Here is a 24,946-nt window from a genome sequence, read left to right as displayed (position 1 = left end):
TATAGAAAACTTGGCAACCAGAGTGCTATGTTGAGAGCAATCATCTCATTGCACTTGGCAAAACAAAGGGGAGCAATTTGAAAGTAAAGTCACTGTTCTGGTTGTGCTCAGATTTGGTTAGTCATTGAATGTTAGTGTCTCTGGGACATTGTAACACTGTTGGAGTCCTGGCAATGAAAAGGAAAAGGAGATGTTGCTGTTGAAAAGGAAACCATTGTTGTTTGAATATGATTGACTGGTAGATAATATTGAAAATTCTGAAAACAAGTTAGAGTTTCTCACTTTTTGCTGACATGATGTATCTGTAAAACTGCCCATCTTGGACTGCATACTGCTTTACTTACAGCATTTCCACTTTTTAAAAATAAATCTAGTATTTTAAATATTTTTGTTAAGTAATTCCCTACATCTACTGTTTTTCTAGGTTGTTCAGCTCCAAAATGTTATCTCGGTGTCTGTGCCAAGTTCACAAATGTGTCTTTCTGAGCAACTTCAAACTGAATTCAATAAATGTGGCTACTTTGGCCAGAAGGATCCATTCTTCAGCAAAAAAACTTTCTGACAGTGAGTTAAAGGAACAAACTGTCCCAAAATGTGAAACTGAAGAGTTGCCTCCAAGTACAGAAGACAATAATTTTGGAAGATTGCACACACCAGTGATGCTGGAGGAGGTTGTTAATTGTTTATCCCCCCAGCCAGGCCAGGTGAGTCAAAAGTTGTGGTCAAATCTTGTTGCATGGCCTTGTGAAAACTTCTTTTGTTTGGAACACCGTGTTTTAAGTGTTTTGGAAACCACGGAGAATCTAAATAATGTAATTTTTGCAATGTGCATTGCCCTTGCGTGTGTCCTTCTGTTGAAGATGCCTAAACTAGTGAAATACATAAGGAACTTTGAGTTCAGATTTCATTCACCTGTCAGAACTATGATGAAATTTTCACACATTAAATGAACAAAGAAATTGTGACATTATATAAAGTATTTTTCAAGTTGCGTAAGTGTTTACTTGAATAAGAGTTAAGAGGAGGCTGATGGGAAACTGTTCATTAACTGTGTCTGTTGATATAAATAAGCATATTTGGCAATAAAACTTGCAAAAGAAACTATTCCTGGTTATAAACTGTGGAGAGTAACTATTGTTGTCCCTGAAGACTTTCTGAGATTTTAAATATTTATTAATGTAAAATAGCTTATTATTGGGGTGAGGTTTTTTTCAGGTCTGTGTATATGTGGTTTTGCAGATTTCTAAGAAAGTGGTGAACTGCTGGTGACAGACATAAGAGAGCACAAGTGTGTTATAACTTGAAAAGAAGGATTTACGCTAAACAGAAGCCTGTTTAGCATAACCGAAAATGAAAACAGCACTTCCATTTTTCTTTTGTAAAGGCAGTGTAAATCAGACATTTGCAGCACTTTCTGAAGCCTGAAGTTTTGAAAATAAGTAGTGTGCAAAAGCATGAAATGTGTCAACTGAGTTTTGCTGCAGTTAACATTAGTGAAATTTTAAACTAAGGCTGACACTGTTTCTCACTCACATGAATGGTGGTGCAGTTTCTGTTAACGTGGATATAGAACTGGGACTGTGGTATCAATTTATATTTTTAAGGTGATAGTCATGACTAAGAACTTCACAAACACTGTATTTTATGGGCAGGGAAGTTAACATTCTGATCTTGGATTTTGTTTTTCTGCTTTCTTTTCTCCTGTGCACATGAAGATTTCCTTTACGGGGTTTTAACACAGTTACATTATTTGTTACAAAAAACCTGATTTGGACCTTTATTTCTTGTTGTGTCCTGAAACAAGGAGTTTCCAAATATAAGGAAAATCAAATTAGAAAGGAAACATTCTCCCTATAGTTTTGGTCATTGAATGGGGTTTTCATTTTACTTATAGGTGTTCCTAAGAAAATAAGTGTTACTTAAGAGTGAGTCACAGCTGAGATAAAGACATTAGTACCCTCCTACTGAATATTCTTGTTGACTGTCTCGTTTGTGGAATCTATTTGTCATGGGTTTAAGCAACTGTTTTCCCACTTATCTTTGAATCTTCCTTTATTGCTTTAGAGCTTGTTTCTACAAAGTCCCTGTAGTAGTCCTGTCTTCAAAGCATATTGTACAAATTAGTTTTTACCGATTTACCGTTCTTCTCCTCAATGAATAGTCTGTTGCAGTAAATCTACACGCAAGTAATTTCCTATTTAAGTTCACTTTATTGACTAAACTACATTTTAGTCTTCAGTCCACTAGTCTTCTTTACACAAACTCAGCCACTGTTTCTGCATTTGTCTGGGCAGCTTGAGTTTTCTCTGTTCTCTTAAACTTCAGTGGTTGTGAAGAACCAAGCTTCCTTTTCAGAACAAATGTCTTTGGATATCCAGAAGCACATTTTCCTGATTTTTCTCCTTACTTTTTCCTATTTTGTCCTTTCCAATAGTTACTAGAGATGTGGATCTCTTCCACATCATATGGCCATAGTGATATGAAATTAATTTCATTAGCAGTAAGTTCTACTATGAATGCCTGAGGATGAAACTTTGAAATTTTAATGATTCTTATGGGGGTCTTATAACAAAGGTTCTTAAAGGTTGCAGAGCTCTAGGAAACTACTTGATAGTGTTCCAGCACAAACAGCACACTTTTATGTATAATAACTAGAACAAAAACAAGTATTATTATAACCTACTCAAATGTAATGGGGAAGCTTGTAAACTGGTCTTGTATGGTTTTATGTTAACTGTGATCTAGACTAGAGTGGAGATACAGTGGGCTCTAGAAGCATTACTTGGTTTATGAGAGTTCTGGAAGCTTTTCTTTAATGTCTGTAAATTAAATGGTAGGTGATCAAACTTGAGGTAAGAAAGAACGAGTAAGACCATTCCATTTTCTCCAGTGTTTGAGTAGTTCATCAGAAACAAAGTTAATATCAAATGAGCTTTTGATCTCATTCTATTCATTGTGTCTGAAAAAAATAAGGCAGTTGACTTTCCCCAAACAGATATTGTCTGACATCTTCTTGAGTTAGTTGGGACTTCTTGCAGAGGTATCCTCTTTGATTCTTCATAAAATTATAGGGATTATTTTTTCTACAAATCTTTCATTAACGAGGGTATCCTCTTTGTCTTGGAAATAATGTGTAAGTGATACTTAGCTTCTAGAAAGAGATGGTTATTTCTTAAAACCATCCAGGATTGCCATGAGCTTTCCTTTCAGTCTTTCAGGTATACATTGCATCGTTCTCAGGATAGCTACTATTTTCATGCATCCAAATGTCAAATGATTCTTTTTCAACTGAGAGAGTATGAGTATGGCCTTCCAAAATAACAAGAAGCAGTATAAGACATTGCTGACAGTCAAACATGGGGCTTTTGTCACTGAAATGCTGCTTGAGCTTTGCAGTTAGTTTGAAGACAGCAGCCTTTCAGCTCCGAAGTTCTCTTGCCACTGTTGGATGTTGATCTGGAGCGGAGTCATTTCCTTCCTGTTCCTCAGAGCTATAATAGTCAAGTAATAAATGACACTCAAAAGAAGCTGAGGTAGATTGCTGGTGTGCAAAAGCTGAGTCTTGTTCTGAAATTGTTCTCTTAGTTTCTTTATATCCTTGGCCATATATCAGTATTCCTTTTCCACCTTACATTGAGTGTAAGCTCCTAAGGACAAAAATAACCTTTCTCTGTACAGCACCCTGCAGAGTAGACTTCTGTTTTGTGAGAAGAGTTTCCAAGAATCATGGTGTATAAATAGTTATGTGGCTGTGCTGGTGGCCAGTGTACTTATCGTAGTACTTCCAAAGCAATCTGCAAATAATTTGTAATTGGAACAACCCATTTACACTAAAGGCTCTCAAAAATGAAATTTTCCACGGGCTGTCCAAGCTAAACAGGAATTTAAAAGGGACCTTGAAAAATCAAATCTGAGTTTTTAAGTTGTATGAGGTATTTTGTAGGATAAAACCAAAATACTGAGTTTGGCATGGAATATTAATTACATCCTGAGATAATTGCTGCAATACTTGTTTTGGATGAGCACTACACTCCCATGGACATAAGAACTGTTTTTATCATTTTAGCCTGTTTTCCCCATGACTTGTAAATTGCAAGTAGTCCAGTGACAAAGTGATTCATATAGTCTCTTTTGTTGTAGAAACAGCTGTATGTTTGTTTATTGTGGGAAGCATACTGAAAATACCTTTCCACATGCAAAGTGTATGATTAATTCTTCTATGGGAGCAGCACACGATAACGGTAAACTGTCATTGTAAAATGAACAAAAGACACTGGAACTTGGAAAAGGCAAATTAATAAAGCAAAATTCTATAAATAGACTGGGCATTACAGAAAACTTCTTTGCTGTGATACTTCAGCGTCACTGGGGGTATTGGGAGTTATTTCAGCTGATCCTGTGCACCCTGTCAGTCACTCTTGTCTTGCCTGATTTCTTGGTTGTGTATAATGTAATTTCACAGAAGAGAATAGCCCGGTTTCAGATCACAGCTGTGTAGAGAGATGTGTAATGTAGAGTGCATAACTAAGTGTATTCATGTTTTGTGGCGTGTAATAGGAAACTTGTTAAACAGAATCTCATCAGCTAGAGAGCATTGCTTAAAATATTTGGCTAAAATCAGACTTTAAAGGGGGATTTCTTTTTTTTTGGGTGAAATTAGCATTTGAAAGTAGTGCGTGAAAATGGAAAACATTTTAAAAATATTTTCCAAAATGTTTTAAGACATGCACAAGATAGTCCTTTAAATATTGTTTTAAGGAACAAAAGGAAGTTGAAAGACCAGGCTGCATTTGCCTCAGTTCCTTGACTTATAACTGCTCTCTGCTGTGACAAGCAGTCTAAATAAAAAAGTTAACAAGGTAGAAGGAGGAGTATTTAACAAAGTGATGCTGGTGAGTGTCATACAAGTTCTACATTACCTGCGTCTGGGTGAATTCTGTCATGAGATGAGAGAGGAAAGAAGGGAGGACAGGGAAGAAAACAAGACAGGAGATGGTGTTCATGATCGGCTTGTTGATGGAGGGAGCACAAGAAGTCCAGTCATGCTCTTTAGTTGTCTGAAGTTTCTTGCTTTGCTGTTTTCTGTAGTGGGTCTTGAAAGGACACAGGGATCACAAATCCCCTAATGACAGATGAATTAAAACACATAGGACTTATTTGAGAGCACTGCACATCTCTATTTTGAAGCTGGTATTGCTGTGTTATTAGACTGTGGTACCAGGAAACAAAAAATAATGTATGGGATCTGAATGATGGCAAGATACGAATGAGGCATGGTGAAGAAATGCCTTCAGATTTTACTTTTTTTATACTTTGAGATTTTGCTCTTTAGCTTAAAAACTTGGGAGGGTGGGAAGAATAAGTTGGCTACAGCTGCACAGGGAGGAATCTTCTGGTTGTGGTTCTTGGACACCTGCCCGACCACCTCTTCTCCCCACCTGCGGCCCGTCTCTCAGCAGGCACTTCTGAATGGGATCATCAGCAACAAGACAGCTCTCACCAACCTTCTTCTGCGTCTTTCCTATTGCGGTAGAGGAAGGGAAGCCTGGAGCTGCCATCTCCAAAGAGACCAGCAAGGGAACTTGGGCTGCCTACAGAGAACAACTCTGCAGATGCGCCAGATTTCATTTTATTGTAATCCTGGGTTAGCTTGCTGTTACCACTCTATCACATAACAAATGATAGTGCTTCAGGAGACTATTTAAGACGCTGTGTTATAATAAAGCAAGATTCAATGCTTTTGGGTGACTCAGCTTGTAATGACGCTGTATATGCTCTCCTTTTCTGTTGTGACAGCATTACTCTTTGCACCTCTTGGGGAAAACTAATAAAATTCACCAGAAAGTAATCTAAGCCCTTTAAATTTTAACTTGAGTGAGCCTGTGATCCCAGAAAGGATGATAATTAATATATGTAGCTACTCATTTCCTCCCCTTCTAGTACTTTGTGTCTTATTTAGTCAGCCTTTTGGCTAAGCTTTCTTATGAAATATTTGAATTTGAGTTTGTAAACAGGAATAAAGACTTTCTACCACACAAAATATTACTAGGGGTTTAGGATCGCGCTTGGAGTACAGGAAATAACTGCATATTTTTCTCTTTCTTGTCTTTCTGTTTAAGGTAATCCTGGTTTGAGTAGCAAAACACAGGCGTGTTCTGCGTGAAAAGGTTAAACTACCAAATCTGATGTTTAAAATCAATTTGTATCTGAAGTCACTGAAATTTATGGTCTGATTTTATTTTTTATATATATTTTTATTTTAATTCTCAGAGTTACTGAGCACATCGTCTTCATTCCGGTGCTGTCTGCTGGTGCTCAGCAGCTTGGGAAAATACTTTTATTAATAATTGTATTTCAGACACTGAATCAACTAATATTGTTTCAGGCTCCCTCTCTATAAAAAGTTGTATTATCTGATGTCAAATTGCTGCAGGCATTTGGCAGCCAAGACATATCAAAAACATGTACGTGGCTTTTTTGGGTTGACTAACCATAAATATTAAAGAATGGATTAGATTTTCAGTTGAGCCTTTGTAAAATTTTCATTGCATCTTAAATGTCTTCTCAGTTATAACAGAGGAAAGACGTTTCTTGTGAGGTAGCTGAGGAAATCAGCTCTGTCTTGCTAAGTGAAGTGATTAGCTGAAGTCATTCAGACATTGAAATTTTAATTTCCTATGGAAATGTTAATAAGGGTGTGCTTGAGTCATAATGTCATTAAATCTAATTCCAGACAACATTACTCTTAGGAAAATGAGTGAAGTAAATAACGCATATTGAGGTGAAGTTTTTGCTTTGTCTACCTCTGGTCTAAGAGGGAATTGGGAAAGGGCTCCTCTGTGGTCTGTTGCCTTGACACAATTTGATCCCAGGAAACTTTCTGGATGTTTGAAATTAATTTTTAGGCTATTGAGTGATTATGATTGATAGCTGCTCCAAAATACCATTCATAAGTCTCTTTTCTGTGCAGAATGATGTAGAGATGGTTGATAGAGAATGCAAGTTACTGAAGTGCTTGAATATGTAGACCTGGTGTGTGATCTTACGGGTGTTTCTGCTGTTTACTGGGATAATTTAGTAGCACCCTCTGGTGTGTGGATGAGCTAAATGTGAAAAATGGGTAATAATGGTTGCATTAGCTTGAGTTGTTGGATAGGCTGGCACTGGAAAATCATTTTGTATTGTACTTAATACATTATGTGAGAAGGTTGTTTTCTTACGAAATGCCAACTGTTTATTTAGATTTCTAGATGTTGATTGTTAGACCTGTAGTGCAAACAACTTTTTAATCATTTCATATTCTCAAAAAGATGCTTTTGGAAAAACTTCAGGTACCTTCCATCTATAAGTCCTTTTTTTATTTTTTTTTTAAATTACATGTGGTAACTTTTTACATAGATGAAAGACATGTACTGTATAGAACAGTGTGCAGTGTATTACCATTAGCAAAAATTTAAACTGTTGTTTTATTTTCCTTTGGTCATTTTACTTTCTGGCAGGTGATATTATAAGACCTTTTAATCCCTTTATAATATTTTCACTGACAAGTTCAGCTCTTTTATACTTGAGGAAGGTTTGAATGGGAGTTGTGCTCATATAGACCTGTGGCTTTATCTGTACAATGTAGCTGCTCATACATTTCATAGCACTCTGATCAACTTCACTTTTTTGGTAGTAGATCCAGAGTTTTGGAAAGGTTGTTTACATTTCAAAATGTTGCAAACATATGTAATTTGCTGCTGAGAAACTTGAAATGACTATTTTGCTCTACATGGTATCCTTGGCTGCTTTTTGGCACAGATGTTTTTATTTTCCAGCAGTTCCTTTTAAAGTTCATTTTTCGTTGTTAAATAATTTTATATTAGAACATGGCAGTATTTTGTTACTGGTTGAAGCTGAGATGGCATTAGAAAATAAATAGCAAGTCATCTTTCATTTTTGGAGTTCCTGATAGTAGCAAATGCGGATGCACATTGCAGCTTTTTCAGAATGGGAGGTAGGGACCTGACAGTGTCTGGTTATGTGGTTCTCTAGATTGTGATATTTTCCATTCTGTGTGGCAATAGTTTTGAAATGCTTATTAAGAGTCAAAATAGGTACTCTCTAGTTTAAAACCAGGTATGTCTGATTTACTGTATGAAACTAAACATATTTACAAAATATTTTAAATCCTCCTGAGAGGGAGCAAATGTAATTAGTATGTTAAAGACTAAATAACGCTTCTTACTAAATAGCAATGGTATAAAAATATCCTGATAAAAATGCAAGAGGATCTTTGATTATCTTTGACCTCTCATTTTCTTAGTTCTAGCATTTTTTATTTGCAAAGTGAATGTTTTAATAATTTTTTCATCTGTGAATGTGTGTACAATTTTGTAATTTATTTAGAGAGATATTAAAACATTTCAGCATTTCTCAAAGAGTAGATTTCTCTACTAACAAATCTTTATTGCAATCCCATGAGTAACCAACTTTTATGGCATGTCTCACTGTGCTGACACTTTGTAACAATCCGTTTTATTTAAAATAATTTCAAAAGCCTTGTGTTTTGGCAGGTATATAAAACAAGTATGCCCTTTTAATTTTTGTATATTTAATCAAAATCAAAGACAAAGTCTTAGCTATACCAAGATAAAATGATAATCCTTTCTCTACATGGTTGATCTATGCATGCATTAGGATATAGTGGTAGGTGCAATAAACAGGTTTGGGATAAATTGGGAGAATGCAGGGGACTTATCCGTTGTAAGCCACATCCTCAGTCAACTGAAGAAGCAGTGCTTAGAACCGAGAAATATAATTAGTAAAATTTATAGATATATGGTTTGGAATTAATCTGGGGTAGGTTTTGCTTTACAAGTTTAGTGTAAAGTCCTTGTTCAATGGCTTTGAGAAGCTTACATGAGCTGTGTCCTTTCAACAGGTGTCACTTCTAGCAGAGCAGTAAGTGAACACTTTGACACAGGAGAAGATGAGAAAGATTCATAGAAACTTTCTGTTTTCTCATAGATAATTCTGTTACCTGCTAGTATTTTGGTGACTGAAGTGCTAACATCATGGGGAAGGTATGACCTCAAATGGATTAAATCTCTGAGTCGGTATTTTTGTTCTAGTGAAAACAGTTCTAGATTTCTGGTAGTTCTAGAAATATGATTTGATTAAATATTTTGCAAATTCTGACAGATGCCATTCTCTAAACTCAGCAAGATTACTATTGTGAAGTCTGAAGCGAGTGTTAGTGGTGTATATTTTGTTTGAATAAAGAGGATTTATCTTTTTTAATGAAGGCTTTTGTGGCTGGGTAATTGTTGAGCAGGGCTGAATACAGACCTCTCTGCTGACCTTGAATTGATAAGCAAACCGTTACCTAGGGAAAGTATCAAAATGACAAAATGACCTCTTTTTATAAGTGGGAAATGGTATCCTGTTGAAAAGCCCTTCTCAGTAGAACATAAACCACTTATTTCTGAATAAACTCTAAATAGTAAACTCTTGCTTGGCCACAAGTAGCACTTAATTAGCTGTTTGCGTTTTTTTTCTCAATATTGTAGTATTTTTATCTTTAGAGGACTTTCTAACATACACAGACTTTATAACACTAATAGGATTTGCCTGTATTGCATAGATCATTTGGGAAGATGCCCAAGTTGTGATTCATTGTAATGTTTTAAGGAATTATAAAATGCTTGTGGATTCATCTGGATTATTTTATCATGGTGACATGATCTGGATGGGTTTCCTTGTTTGAAGAATTTTGCAGACACCGTCAGGTTCTTAAGATCTGCTGTATTTCTGGAACGACTTCTTGGTGAGACATTAAAAAGTCTACCTTAGTTTTGGTAGATTGGGTTAATGAATTTCCTTCATATGTTTTGAGCATGGCTTAGAATAGGTTAAGTGTTTAATCACTGTAGACACTTTTGATCTGGTATAATAAAATCATGAAAAAACACTAAGTACACTAGATTTCTATAGCAAAAATATTTAAAAGCTTTCTTGTCCTATAGAAAGAAAACCAGCGCTTAAGATGACTTTCTGCAGAATTTTTGGATTTCCGTTTTGGTTATACTGGAAGCATTAATAAGAATGAGCTTTTTTACAGCAAATGTATAAAAAATACTTTATTTTTCTTTTAAACTCAAGACTATTTGTACAACTACCTGTCTAACCACTCATTTATGGTTGAACAGGTATTTGTACAGAATCAGACATTAAAAAGTTGCTTTACTTGGTGGCCTGTATTTTACATCCAATCTTTATCAAAAGAAGTTGACTGGAGGATCATATGAGTATTACAAAAGACTAGACTTAATATGTGAAAAGTGCATCTTGGCATGACAGGCAGCATTGGTGTCCTCTGTTTTCCAATTTGTACAGTTTTAATAATGCAGTAGAGGATAAATGAATTGTTCAGTTGTCACAACTGTGGCATTGGAAGGTTTTCCAGATTGCATCAAATGTTTGTGTTTTTTGAGCTTCCTTTGGAAAATGCTTTTAGATTACATTTAAAAATATTTTTTAATGTCATTACATTTAAAAATTACATTTAGATAAACCTCACGTTCTTTTTAGCACAAATTAGAGTTCATCTGCATTAGCATTTAAGTTCTTTCAGTAAAGAACCATCTTTTGAGAGGGTGTATTGATTGTCCCAGCTTGAAGCAGATGGTTCTTGTTGCAGTGCACAAACTGGGTTTCTTCAGACGGCACCAGGAGATGGATTCTGACAGTGCTCCTTGTGTTCCAGCTGTTAATAAACGTTCAGCCTCCGTGAATCCCACGGGCACATGTGTCAGGTCTCAGACAAAATGCTTGTTCTGCCCTTTGAGAACCTTCTTCCACTGGCCTGCTGTGATGGGCATAGCCAGAGGGTGCTGGGCGAATAAGCTGGTTATTTTGCTTTGTTCTTGTACATGGACACATCTTATGCTGTTCCCTATTCAAACTCTGCTTTAAATTCACATTTTTTTCTCCTGATTTATATCCCTACAGCATTTGAGTTCTCCACATATGATCTTCATAGATAAATTCATTCATTCCAATTAATTACACAGGATTTATCTTTACAGCTGTCCTATAAGGTAGCACAGTAATATTACTGCTACTTTGCGGGGCTTAAAGGCATCAATAGCAAAATTATCTCTTGGATGCCCAAGTAGAAATGCCCCTTTTCCTGCTTTTTGGAAGAGGTTAATATTTTGAGTTAAGTGTTTGGTTTAGAGCTTTGAAACATGTTGGAGTGACATCCACTTGCAGTTGTTGAGGCCACAGCATGTGTGGGATGCACATCTAGAATTCCTGACTTTTACAGCCAGAAAAATGAGAACAAATAATGTGCCCAACCTGCTTGTAGTGACCTCCTGAGAATGGCACAAGAGCTGCATGGCGGAGGTTCCCCTGTTCATCTGTCAGCTGAGTGCTTTTCTTAATTACTGTGTTAGATATCGCAATTTCCAGTAGTGCTTTGCTTTCGAAAAGACTCAAAGCAATTGATTCATTCCTACAAGGTTTGCTGGAAGAGTCAAGCTGAATAGATAAGACCGTGAAATGTCTTTTTGCCACTGAAGTGGCAAGTCCAGCTTCCCTGCTCCCTGTACATCTCCATATGCTCCTGTCCCTCCCTGACTGTTCTGCAAATCAGTTAAACACACTAAGCTGGCAGAAAAAAAGCACAGCTGCTTCTTCTGTATTTGTTTCCTATGCCATACTGGTAAGTTAAATTGGCTTATGGAAGCACCTGGTAGGCACCTGTGCTGGGAGGAATGGACTAGAAGAAGGAAGACTTGCACAGGAGAAAACAGTGAAGAATTGCCTTTCCCCCCCCCCTAATATTTAACATCTTGTGAAACCATGCCCTAAGTACTAGGCTGTTATTCTGTGGTTTTGCTGTGAGAAGGAGATGAAGTATTCCTGTTCCCGGTGAAGATACAGCTTCTTCAGTTGGTAAAAATTAAATACTGAGATTTGTGGGAGCTAGTGTGACTTCTGGGGAAAACATTTAAGATTCTTAATTGCAACATTCATGCTCATTTTAACCCTCAGGAGCCTTACCTGTTCCACCCTTTGCTCCAGGCTTAACATATAACTCTAAGTTATTTTTCACGTTTGTCTGGTCCTGTGTCTGGTTGCCTCTTGTCCCCTCTTCTCTTTGATTGCTCGCTCTGTATCGGCAGGATCAGGGCAGAATCTGAGAGAGCAAGAGACAGTTTTCCTTTCCTGAGATCCCGTGCTTGGCCATCATAGCCTGAGCATTCACAAAGAGCAACTGGGAGAGAAGTCTCGATTTTAAATCTAACATGTTTGGAAGTCCATGAGAAGAATCACCCAAGATTATCCTCCCATTATTTTTATTTCAGAACTTGAAAATATCATTCCTGCCTAGTACAATGGTGGAATTGTTATAATTTTAACATCTTAAGCAAACATGTTTTTTTCCTGAACAGGGAAATGGTTGAGGACTTCTGATGACTCTTTCCCACCCCCAGCCCATCAGCTAAAGACCTTCTGGCACAGAATACTTTCAACCTTCGGTTCTTAATGTCGGTCAGGACTCTAAGTGACAGAAAACAGGATCTTTAAATGAAAAATATTAGATATTTTATTAATAATAAATAGTACTACTTGAGCAGGTTATGAAAAAGCAGATTTAAAATCTGCTGCTTCAGCTCTAAACCGTACAAAGCATTACTTGTATGTTGTTTTTTTGAGATGTTTATCTGCAATGGAGTTAAAACAATACTCTTGAAATTCTCTCCTTCATAAACCTATTTGAGCAGGTTGTTCCAGCGTATACTTTTGGTCATCTAAATTTAAAACAAGACTTTTGCTAAGAAGGTCAATGAAACTATTTTCGTTTTGATCTTGCATCCTTGTGGGTGCCTGGATAGTTCTTCTGTAAGAAAAGTTTTGGTGGATGAGTCAGTGCACTGAGTCATAGGCAGCATGAAGCCTGTAGTGCTCTAGACTAACTAATTGGTAACAGTCTCAAATTTAATTAAAGCACAGTTGTCAGCTCTGTGTTACTGATTGACATCCCACTGAAGTATTTTGTTTTTAGCAACTTACATTAATTGTTTTTTTGCTGTTAGAATTTGTGTGGTTTAAGATCTTGCTTCTGTTGGAATAGACCAGTCATTGCCATTATCTTTTACTATCTTCTTAATGATTTTTATAGTACTCACTTTCATTTTTTTTTTCCTTGTTAGGTCACATATTCAGTAATTATGCTCTTTACTATGCCTGTGGTTTTACAGATATTTAGAGTCCTTTGAGGATTTCTTAAAGTTTTCCTCATTAAGAACTGTCCTATTAACACTGATGAATATCTTCACTTTTCCAGATCTTTTGTAAGCGTCGTGCAAATTTTCTTAAAAATTAAATTTGCAAAATTAATATATGTTTTGTATATATGCTTGTATATATGTATATATGCTTGCAGATTACATTTTTGGGTTTTTTTTTTTGTTGTTGTTGTCATTTCTAATGTTCATCTTGTGTTGGTACCCTATTTCAGAATAACGAATGGCTTGTCTCTGTCTCAGTGCCTGCCCAGCATCCCCAGATGATGGCAGTGATTTCCAGTATTGTTGGAGCTTTTCTCCCTCCAGTTCTTCAGTTCCTTTGTGTTGCTTTCCATGATGCAGCTTGAGGAGGCAAAGAACTCTATGGGAGGAAGGGGAGAACAGGGCATATCTTGAAGCTATCTTTTATTAAGGAAGAAAAACAACCTCAGGGTTTGGGGAGAAAAGCAAGGTTTAATTTTTTACAGAAATAATTTGCATGATTTTAAAAAACCTTGCTGGCTTTGTGTAGGACTTGTGCTTGCTCCAGCTGAGAATTGAGGAGTGGATGATGGCTCTCCTTACCACTGAATGCCTTATTTTTAAAACCTTTGAGACGATATCTTTGAACTTTCAGAAGTGGTCTGTGCTGCTTCCATGTGTGATAAATACTGAAGCTGGGATAATGAAGAAATCTCTAGAGACTCGAGGAGGCAAAAGGTGCTTTGATTACATATTCTGGTTCTGTTGAACAGTTTTTCCTCTCTCCTGAGCTCATTAGATCTAAATATCTTGCTAAATCCCAAGCCCCTCAGTGATAGAGTGGGATCACAGCAGAATTATACCTGACCAGGTGTCCAGTCTGTGGCAGAGCCCAACAGGTGCTAATGGAAACCTGGCAGAATGGGGGATTAAAGAATGATTGGTTTTCTACTTTTTGTTACCTTTAATGCACTGACAATAGTTTAAGGACATCCTTGAGTGGGGAAAGGAAAAGAAGTAGAGGCTTGTGTTCGTGTAATATCACTGGCATGGTCTTTATTTCAAGTTTGATTGATCTCTCTAAAAAAAAATGTGTGAAGTATTAGACCTCTCCCCACAACATAATATCCATAGTTTCAATATTTGCATGAAAGGCACTTTTTTTATTTGTTCTAACTTGATGCCTGATAATATCATCAGGTTCCCTGAGCTCTTGTATTTTGAGATAAGTGAATCATACCATCTGCTACAGCTGTATAAAAGCAATGTTAATAGTCCTCAGCAGAAAATTGCTGGAGCCTTCGGATGTTGTATTGGACCAGAGAGATGTGTCCTGAGGGACTCCTTTTCCACATCTCTTATTGTCTTGTCCTCATCTAAGCCCAGTTTCATATAAAGCAGCAATGATGGAAGATGTTCTGTTCTCTCCTGAAATGATCATTCAGTTAGTTCTGAAATGTGTTCTTTGAATGTGATTTTCTTGTTTTTCTGGATTGTAGATTTCCCTCACATCAACTTTCTCCTAGGAATGCAAGACTTACTGATTCAGTTCATTCTCAGCCCCCTTCCTTTCCATAGGTTTTCTTCCTTCATACATTTTTCCTTTGTTGTCTTTATCTTGATTTTTTTTATCCAGTTCCTCTCCTTTTCTAGTAGTTCTTCCTGTTTCCCCAATTGTACTTATTGTCCATCACAGTATCTATTCATTTGGGTTTGCAAATAATTTAAACTGTTTTAAAAACCTACATTTTTAAATAGGTTTATGGCTGTTTTTCATGTAGGTATTTGTTCTATCTCATCAGTTTGTGAAGATGCTTAGATATTTTGAATGTGGTTGCCAAAATAATATTTACCTTCAAAACTAACAATATAATAAAACCTTTAAGAGAAAGATGCAGCATATTTCAAAGCATCTTTTTTTCAATTTGAAAGAAGCAGTGAAGACTTAAAGCAAAACCTCCACCTGTCTTATGTTCACTGAGGAGAACAAACCTGGACTTGGAGGGATCCAATTTCTAGGCAGCATAAAGTCATATAAAAATCTTTCAGCTAAACTTTCCTTGCTCTGTGCAGGAGATTTAGGAAAATATTTCTGTGGTGGAGACTTGTGGCTTTGATTTTGAACGTAGTGATTTGGGAATTATAGTCTAGTTCGTACAGTGGCAGTATCTTCAGTGATGAAGTTGTGTGATGTGCTTCTTTTGTAGAGTATTAACCGCTCTTCCTTGGGGACGTGCATTGTTGCTCATGTAATCTTGCTTATAGTATGAAGTGGTGATAGTTTCCTATTTGTCCACATCCCGTTTCCCACATTTGTACATGCAAATGTACATATACGTTTTGTTTTTTAGCACTTCAGACTTTGTGTTGCGTTATTGCTGGACAGAATCTGTTCTAAGTTGAAGTACTGAAGATGAAGAAATGAGATTGCTGGCCTGTTAATGAGATTTCTACATCTCAGTTCAGAAGTCTGGAACATGCTACCAGTAGTGGGATTTTCATTTACTTAAGCAGGGGAAATATTCAGGAACGTTTACGTATACTAATTAATAAAGGCATGCCTTTTTAATTGTGTGGGACAATGGTTTGTTTATCACACAAGCAAATAACAAATAGTGGTAATACATATATTTTTTTCCTCTATAACTTAATAGAATATTTAAGCAAAATACTTAGAGGTTTTATTCTGTGTAGATTGACATATTGCATGGTACAGCCAATGGTGTTGCCTTGCTATGGTGGATGGATTACTTTTTAAAATGTTGCACATTTCTATCAGGTGAGTTCATTCTTCCAGGTAAGGGGAAAAAACAAGCAAACCAACTAAAACCCCAATATAAATCATTAAATGGTGTCAGAAATACCACTCTTAGAAGTATTTGTTAGTGTCTGAGCCACTGGTAGAGAGAACAATCAGAGAATTAAGACTTCATTTCAGCAAATGTTATGCAAAAATTCTGTCTTGTTGACCTGACTCATGTGTGCAGGAGTAAGTGCTCAGAACCTGATGTCGTTGGCATTTAGAAAACCCAGGAGATAAATTTCAGCACCTACTGAGACATGAAAGAATTAAGCTACTAATTTTAGAATAATTTCAGAGGCTATAATAGTTAAAATAATATTTTTAGCCCTGTGTTTTTTATGGTTTTGTAAATAATTTTCCAAAGTATTTTAGGAATGTCTGTTTTTTTTTTCCTCAGCAAGTCTGATTGTTCAGAATAGGATTATTCTGTTTGAGTAGTATATTAAAATATGTAAATATTAAAAGCAGAAGAGTGGAATACAAGGAGCAAACTATCAAAATGAACCATGCAATTATTTTAAGCAAGTATTAAAAGTTGTGTAAAACAGAAAAAATCACAAGAAATATATATCCATACTGTTATTTTAGGAGATAGAGCTCACAGTTACTAGTTACCATATCAAACTAAGTTTGAAAATATTATACTGATAGGAAAAGCAGACATACACATTTTAAATGGAAAATAGATTTAATATATAAATTGACAGTCATGACTCTGTAGTGTAGTGACAAACGTCTGTCTTTTGCATTGCTTTTAGAACAACTCATCCAGCTGAGCTGTTTGAGTTTGATGGGCTATAGTCAATGAACCTTTAATAAAGTTCTAATTTTCCTTTACACTTATTCAATGGGATTTTTTTTGTTCTCCATCTCTGCTCCTTCTATTTTACCAATAGCACTTGACTTTGCTTTTGGTTTTTTTTGCATGAACTTTGGTCCCAGTTTCTGAGATGTTGGTAATTCCGAGTTCTGCTGTTGCCCTCCCCTGGAACTCTGGTGTGTTGTTTTCTTACTACTTTGTTGAATAACGCATACCAGGTAGTGAATGATTCATCGTGGACTTGGGCAGAGAGGAAATAATGGGGCTGCAGTTTGCATTAAGCTTTTTCACTCTTCCATGTAGCGATTTTTAGGATGATGGCACACCTGTGGTATTTGGAGTAGGTATTACAATTGAGTAATTCCACTCTTTGGAAGAAAATGGAAGACAAATTGAGATTGGCGAGCAACACCTCTTATGTGCTCTCACTTGCATCTTGCTTGCATAGGCAGAGTAACTGGGTGCGTCAGCCCAAATGAGGATGGTTTGTGACTAAATATAGTGCATATTTAAAAGAGAAGAATCCTCCCAGCTTAAAATAAGCTTAATAGCATAAAGAGTTATGTAAGATTTCATTAAGTGAACAAATTTTTATTTCTATATTCTGTTTGAGCAGTTGAATGGCTGATATGGATTAGACCACACTGAGCGAATCACTGCCGAGTGTCGTGAAAAAAATTGGGGTGTTGGTATACAATGGAGAAAATAACCAGTTATCAAATCATCCAGTTGTTACAGTAACTGTCATTATATCTTCGCTGTTGTTTGCTGTATTCATGGCCTGGATGCTGAGCTGTGCATTTGATTGCTGTTGGAAAAACCTTTCTCACTTAACAGTTGGGATTTCTAGAGGTTTCTGCTTCTGTCCAGTTCTGACCTGCGTGGTCTGTGGTGTTGGAACAGATTCCATCTTCCCAGAGTGTTATGTTCAGATCAGAAATGTACCCAAGTGCGGCACTTTTCTAGGTAAAGAACAAATAAGTGAAGCTAAGTGGGACATTCGCGTTTAAAGAATGAGTCCCTACCTTTGGCATTCTCTCCTTGTGTTTATTTAGGCTTCTCCAAAGTGATATTACCTCACTGTGTGCTATGAAGATGGAATAAGAGTAAGATGCTAAGATGGAGTTTTGGGAAACGTACGTGTTTATTCTCTGATGATACATGAGCCGTATTGTGGCTGCTACAGGATGGGGCTACGACTGCGCTTTTCTTGAAGCAGTAGAGGGATTTGACCCTTCTTGTTCCCTCTGAACATATGTAGCTGGTTAATGGGTAATTAACATGTACTTGGTGATGATTTTATTTATTTAGTCTTATGAGTCTATAGTTTAGGATGTGACAAGTGGAACAAAGGAAATGGATTACTTTCAAATCGTTCCAGACTTGAACTGTTAGTTGTAAACTAGTTTTATCATGATAAAGCTGATACAATAAATATAAAATGTCAAACCAGTTTTTCTCAGAAGAGTGAAAGGAAGAAGGGTGTGATGAAATACCTGCAGATGGATACAGCTTGGGGAAACACTCTTCAGATAGTTTTACATCCCAGCATGTGCCTGGGGTGTCACAGTACCAGCAAAGTGACGATCAAGTTGCATACAGGACCGTGCAAACTTGGAGGTGCAACAGCAGGCGGTAGGAAAGGGGAGTTTTCTGTTTGTGTCTGGAGGAGCTCAGCAGCGCTGTGTTGAGAGCTAGATCCAAAAAGATGTTTTGGTGGCTCAGATTCTGCTTGTGGAAGATTCAAAATTATAATTGCTTTTTAATTGTTCTTCTTGTGCAATTACCTTTGGGATGGAAATGCAAGCTAAAGCTAACAACCATGAATCTGACAGACCCATCTAGTTGTGCATGTTGATTCCCAGGCAGCTAAACACTCTAGGCATGTTCAGAACATTAAATCTACGAATAGTCTTTTGGAGGTAAATGAAACTACATCTGAAGATAAACACGTGTTTAATTGCTTTGCTCCGAGGGAGATGACTACTAATCTGTGTAATTACATGGAATTGTTGCTGTTATCTGTATGGTCTTTCCTACTCTTTCACACTCATTTGTTTTGTTTTATCTTAAGATAGATAATAAGTTCCTTTGAAAAGAGCTGTGTTATGTGTGTTTACAGTTCATAAAGCAAATGAGTTTTGCTAATGGTAATTCCTTTGGTCTTTAATCATGGCATCCAAGCATTATTATAGCTGAGTAAAACAATTTGTTTGCAGGTCATAAACAAAGGGTGGCAAGAAGGTATTCTGCATTTACACTTTCTTCTTGTGATAAAAACTGTCTTATTTCCTGTGTCTTTATAGGGTTTTTTTAAAAACAGGTGGTTTTTTTTTAACCCGGACATTAACATGTTAAGTAGCATTGCTCCTGTTTGTTGTGTTTTAAACTAATGCTCTGTTAGAACTGGTTGATTTAGCTACTGTGTGTATCTAATCTGTGTAATTAAGTTAGACATTGCCTCTCTGCTGCTCATCTCAGCCAGTAAGAACTAACAGAGATGAGCCAAATCAGCTCCTCGTTTTGTAACATGCTGCCACAGGTAGGACTTACTCCATAAACAGAATATTGTCAGAATTAAGTGAAGAGTTTGGGCTGCTGCTTTCCAGCTTTTGACTTGGGATGGTTTCTACACTGTCATGTTGAAATGCAAGCAATTAGTATAATAGCTTCAATGTAAAATATAGTACATTATGGTTTTAAAGTGCTTCTTTATTATTTTTGTTATAGCTGAGCGCCTTTTTTAAAAAAAATATTACCCACCTCAAAATAATTACTTAACTTAGTCATGCCATTGTATTCTGTGCTTTCCAGCCTTGCATGTTATATTGAAATATACAGGTAATACAATGGAAAATGGTTTTGCCTTAAAAAGGATGTAAAGGAGCACTTGTTCAGACTACAGATTGTGGATATATGTTCTTTTCAGTGACTCATGTCAACACTGCAGACACTTCAAATGTGGTTTATTACTATAATTACATGTTGCTGATTGAGACTTGTGGCAGCCCTGTTGAACGAGCTGCAGTCTTTCCACAAGAGGTTGGAAGTTCCTGGTGTTTGATTATATGCTCTGAAGGGCAGAGTAGGTGCCTTCTGTAATCAATGAATTATGTGACAAGCTGTATAGTTCTGCAAGGTTTTTATGGTCATTATTTTTGCCAGTGGTGAATGACAGGATGATTCTCAGGGTCTGTATTATGTTTTGATTGCTGTATTAAAGTAATAAAGAGTATTAAAGTAAATGATAAGTCATGCTGTTCTCACTAGGAGTTTGAACTCATATTTGTGGTAGGAAATTAATCTGGTTTTAATTGCCCACGAGTCTGAAGTATGTTCCTTTTTGTAAAGCTGATCTCACATAAATATAAATCAGTAACTGCCTGTTCTTTAATTATGTATTAGTGTATTGTACCTGCATACTAGATGAGAATATGAGCATCTCCAATTACGGTGTATTGGAGGTCATTAAATCTTCCCTGCTCTATGAAGTTTAGTAGCGCTGCATTTCTAATTACTGAGAAACGTATTATGTGTTTGTTGCTTGTTTTAGAGTGACTGTGTTTAGCTACACTAAGACAGTCACTCGCTTTGTAAGTAACTCCATAAGGTTTTTTGACAATACGGAAAACAGTTGCTGTAAAACATGGTATAAAATTACAAAAGTATTTTTTAAAAAAATTGGTCATTGTTAATAATTTTGAGAGATTTTAATGTAAAACAAAAAATTGTATTAATTATTTGAGAATAATTTTTAGTATTTCAAAAATGCATGACTGAATTCTACTATGGTCCAAAATGATTGTATTTATTTCATGAAAAGATGACTAATGTAACCTGCATTCTCAATAGCAGTGTATCTTCTCTTACCACTTCACACTTCATCTTTTTTTGTCTTCAGGCGGAGATTATTTCTGCTAAAAGTAATGTAAAATTTCTAGAAAGGACACTGAAATATGTTGGAACCAAGTGATTTGCAGAAAATAGTTTTATTGATTTAACATTATCAGCTGTAAGACTTGGGTGTACCAAAACTTGCCGCTGTTTAGCAGTAACTGCATTCATGGATTGTAAGGATAACTTTTACTAATACTGTTGTGGCCATACTGCAAATATTGCTGTGATATAAAGCAGGAATTGGAGCCAGCACAGTTGCCTATCTTTCTAAAAAGCATTATAAACAAGGCTGATGGTCTAATCCCAGAACACCGTTTTAAAGTATGTTAAATGAATGTGAATAGAGAGATAAGTTATGTGGATACATCCATTTGTTTGCATATTAGTAAATCTTCAAATGACTGGAACAAGGTCTGGTTGACCAACATGATACAAAAATATGACATAGGCAAAAATAGCATAATATCGTGGCATGCCCAATCTTTTAATAAGTCACAATATTAGCAGATATAATTAGCAGCTAGTGCAAGATATGGGACATCAACTAAGGTCTGGAAATAGCAGAATTAATTGGCTTTTAGGGTGTGCTGGTCTACAGCACAATGTTCTGTTGCTCCAGACAATGCCTTGACAGCACATTCTCTGCGTGCTCTGTGCTTCTGAGTAGAGCATCCCTTTTAATAACACCTCGTCTACCTTCTTGCAGCATGTAAAGGAGGCATGATCAGCGTGGCGTTTGACAGATTGGTGTTAGGGAAACAAATGCTCTTTGATAGATTAACATGAAGTGGTGTTGTAAGGGTGTAATTCTGTTGCACAGTTGCTCAAACTCTTCTTCTAGTGATCTGTTCTACTCATCAACCCGACCATCTGCAAACAGAAAAGCTTCCACATTACAGGCTGCGTTTGGTAACTGCACCATGTCCTGTTCCAGCCTTGCACTGAGCTGTTCATATCCTGAGCAGGAAGCAAATGGTCGGCAGGTCTGACCTTTTCAAAGAAATGCTGGTCCTAGAGCTGAAGCCAAGTAGCCTGGGTTCACCAGTGTCAAAAAGAAAACTGGTAGGATGTCATGTTTTACTGAACAGCTCTTAAAGCAGCTAACACAGTGGAGCTGGAGAACAAAGTTGTGTATTAAACCTGTTGAGTAAGAAATATGAATAGCCTCATCTTGGGGGTCCTGGGCTTGTTTAGTCTGGAGAAGAGGAGGCTTAGAGGTGACCTCATTGCTCTCTAGAACTACCTGAAAGGAAGTTCTGGCCAGATGGGGATTGGTCTCTTCTCCCAGGCAGTCAGCAGTAGGACAAGGGGGCATGAACTTCAACTCTGCCAGGGGAAATTTAGGCTGGATATTAGGAAGAAATTATTTGCAGAGAGAGTGGTCAGGCATTGGAATGGCTGCCCAGGGAGGTGCTGGACTCACCATCCCTGGAGGTTTTTAAACTGAGATTGGACATGGCACTTAGTGCCATGATCTAGTCAATGGACTGAAGCTGGACCAAGGGTTGGACTTGATGATCTCTGAGGTCTTTTCCAACCCAGTCGATTCTGTGATTCTGTGATCTTGCCTTACAAACATTTTTATTTTTTAAGAAGTGAAAAGCTATGGAGTATATAATATGTTTCATTTGCAAGTCAGCTGAGCTTCGGTATCCTAAAGAACAGAATTAATTCTGTTAATCATATTGATTTCCCTCTGCCCAACTCAATGGAGAATGAATGTTTGTGTTAAAAATAAAAACCACCCTAAAACACTTGAATTTTGCACAATGGAAATAATTGGAAATGAAAAATAAAAAGACCAAGGTGGCAGGACAAATGTTTTGGTGTTTTCTGAATATGTGCTATGACAAAGACTTCAATTACACGATCACATTGTTCAGAGTCAGTTTTATCCAACACCGTAGTGGTGTAGATTTGTCCAGGGAGGGAGTATATGGAAGATTATGGTTCAGTTTGTTGGGTTTTTTTCCTTAAAACTTACTTTTGAAATGGGCCTTCTGTTATATATTTCATAGAAAACATAATGTCATGATGTTTGGGGGTTAACCTTTGCTAAGAGATCACAAATGCCATGCTACTTTGGGTTCCTGCATATCTAATTAAATCTTTCACCTTTGGATGCTGTTTCAGAAGCCTATTTTAATATGTTCCGATATGAATTACAAAGAATGAAATCAAGGAGTAGCTCAGATAGCGATAAAGAGAGCTTGCAGAGCTGGTTATTGGAAAAAATGTTAATAAGCTTATTGCATGAATAATGTTAAAAACAAATGGGAGATTATTCTCAGATCACTGCATTTTGACTTCCTCTTATAAAAGAATAATAGATTTGAAATTTATTTGAAAATGTGTACCTTTTCTTGAAATATCCATTTCTTAATCAGTAGGGAATGTTCTATGAAATAATACTACAAAGAGAAAACTATTTAAAGAGTTCATATGAGTAGATTTTTTTGATGTTGGAGGTAAGTTCTCTTCGTAACAAATTTCATGCATAATGTTGTTGAATTGGTAGCGGTGTACAATTAATGATTTTGTATTTACACTGCAGCCAGAGGTGAGCAATATTTTTCATGTTGTTTTGTCTTCTAGAGAATGCCATGGGTTTTGGGTTGGTTTTTTGTGTGTACGCTTCTTGATTTGGTTGTGGGGTTTGCTTCTTTTTTTATTACTGTAGTATGCTCAAAACCAAATTGAGCATATATTTACATTAAGTTATTTTATATCGTGGTACAATTAGCAGGAGGACTGTTATCGAAAAAGTATTATTTGTAATGCTACAAAGTTAGTTAATTATTATCTAATGATAGAAGAACATTAATGAAATTTCTACACGTTGTAGGTTTTCAAGCATGTTATTCCGATCAGAGTTGTAAATTGAGTCCAGCCCTGAACTTCAGTTGACAGGAAAAAGACTCCATATGTCTTTCAGACGAAAAGTGATCCTACTTCCATTAGTGTCTCTTAAATAGATTGTTTGTTACCATAATAAGATGTTTCAAAGTCAACACCGACATTTTGGATTGTTCTGTGTAACTGAGCTTCTTTAGGTGACTTTACCCATGTGTGACTTTGCAATTGCACTGCAATTAATAGGTTTGGTTTTTCTCTTAGTAAATGTCAATTGAAGTAAGTTTTTAAAGAAACACTTTTCATTTTTATTCTTACATAAATATGTTCACAGTGACCTAAGGGATATAGTTCAAAGTTCCTTTTGTTTGCTGCACATGACGATCATCGTAATTTGTTCAGAAGTAATTGTAAGAATAACTTAAAATGCCAAATAATACCCAAAATAAACTCTATGCAAAGAGATTTGAAATTACTTTTTGTCTCTGACTAAGTTATACCTTAATAGTGCCTTTTATCACAAAATTAAAGATCAGCTTCCTGCTGCTTATTATCACTTTCTGGCCTGTGTTGTTCAGAATGTGTGTTAAGAAAACACAGTCCAAAATGTCATTTTCCATTTCCTTTAGTCTTGGTCACAAACGTGATCTATCCGAACTGCTCCAATATGTGGCTTCAACAGTGATGAGCTGCAGAATAAAGTCTTTCTGCGTGTACATCAAATAACATCTTGGAGGTTCAAGTTAAATGTTTTGCTGTACTTTGCAAAAACTAATCTTAAAATTTCCTTGAGAAAGGTCACAGTCCATGTGGGAAAGATTAAGTGGATTAAAGGCAGGTGGTGTAAGAAGTCCGAATGTTAAATACATGGTAAATGTTTAGGAGAAATGGGTTGTGGTGGTAGTTTTTTTTAATGTAAAAAAAATAAATTACAGAAGAATAGCTTGCTTTTTCAGTTACTATGTTCAGCATATCAAAACAACATTTTTAATGTGATCATCTCTGGAGAGCTGTGTGGGATAAGCTGCATTGCTAAAATTTGATTGAAAATCACCAGTTTGTGGAAATCTTTATGGTAAGCTTGAGTTGTGCATGCTTAGGAGAAAAAGGCAGGAGAAATGTTCTGTTTATGTCCTTCTGTTGGTGGACAATTTCAGTAGTGAATATATTTTTCCTCCCTGTTAGCGTCACTTTTTAGATTTGTACTTCAGATTAATTTTCTGTCTGTGTTTATTGAAACTGTAGGTTCCGTGAGGTTGGTATTAACAAAGGCCAGCACTGAGCATGGATTTTCAATTTGAGCTGGTGGAT

At 36.4% G+C, this 24,946-nt stretch overlaps 1 protein-coding gene across 1 annotated transcript in view; it reads left to right on the top strand.

The window, feature by feature from the left end:
• Nucleotides 1-440: 440 nt before the first annotated feature.
• Nucleotides 441-24,946, top strand: part of METTL15 (methyltransferase 15, mitochondrial 12S rRNA N4-cytidine) — a gene marked incomplete at both ends in the record, with an annotated part of 82,708 nt that continues 58,202 nt past the window's right edge. Inside the window, one exon of the mRNA XM_080345293.1 lies at nt 441-704. Within this exon, the coding sequence (XP_080201419.1) occupies nt 441-704 (264 nt within the window). The remainder of the gene's footprint in view (nt 705-24,946) is intronic.

This window comes from Nesoenas mayeri (assembly GCF_963082525.1).
Source record: "Nesoenas mayeri genome assembly, chromosome: 5".
NCBI classification, from domain to species: domain Eukaryota; kingdom Metazoa; phylum Chordata; class Aves; order Columbiformes; family Columbidae; genus Nesoenas; species Nesoenas mayeri.
Note: the sequence above shows the minus strand (reverse complement) of the source record. Positions and strands in the feature narration are given on the sequence as shown.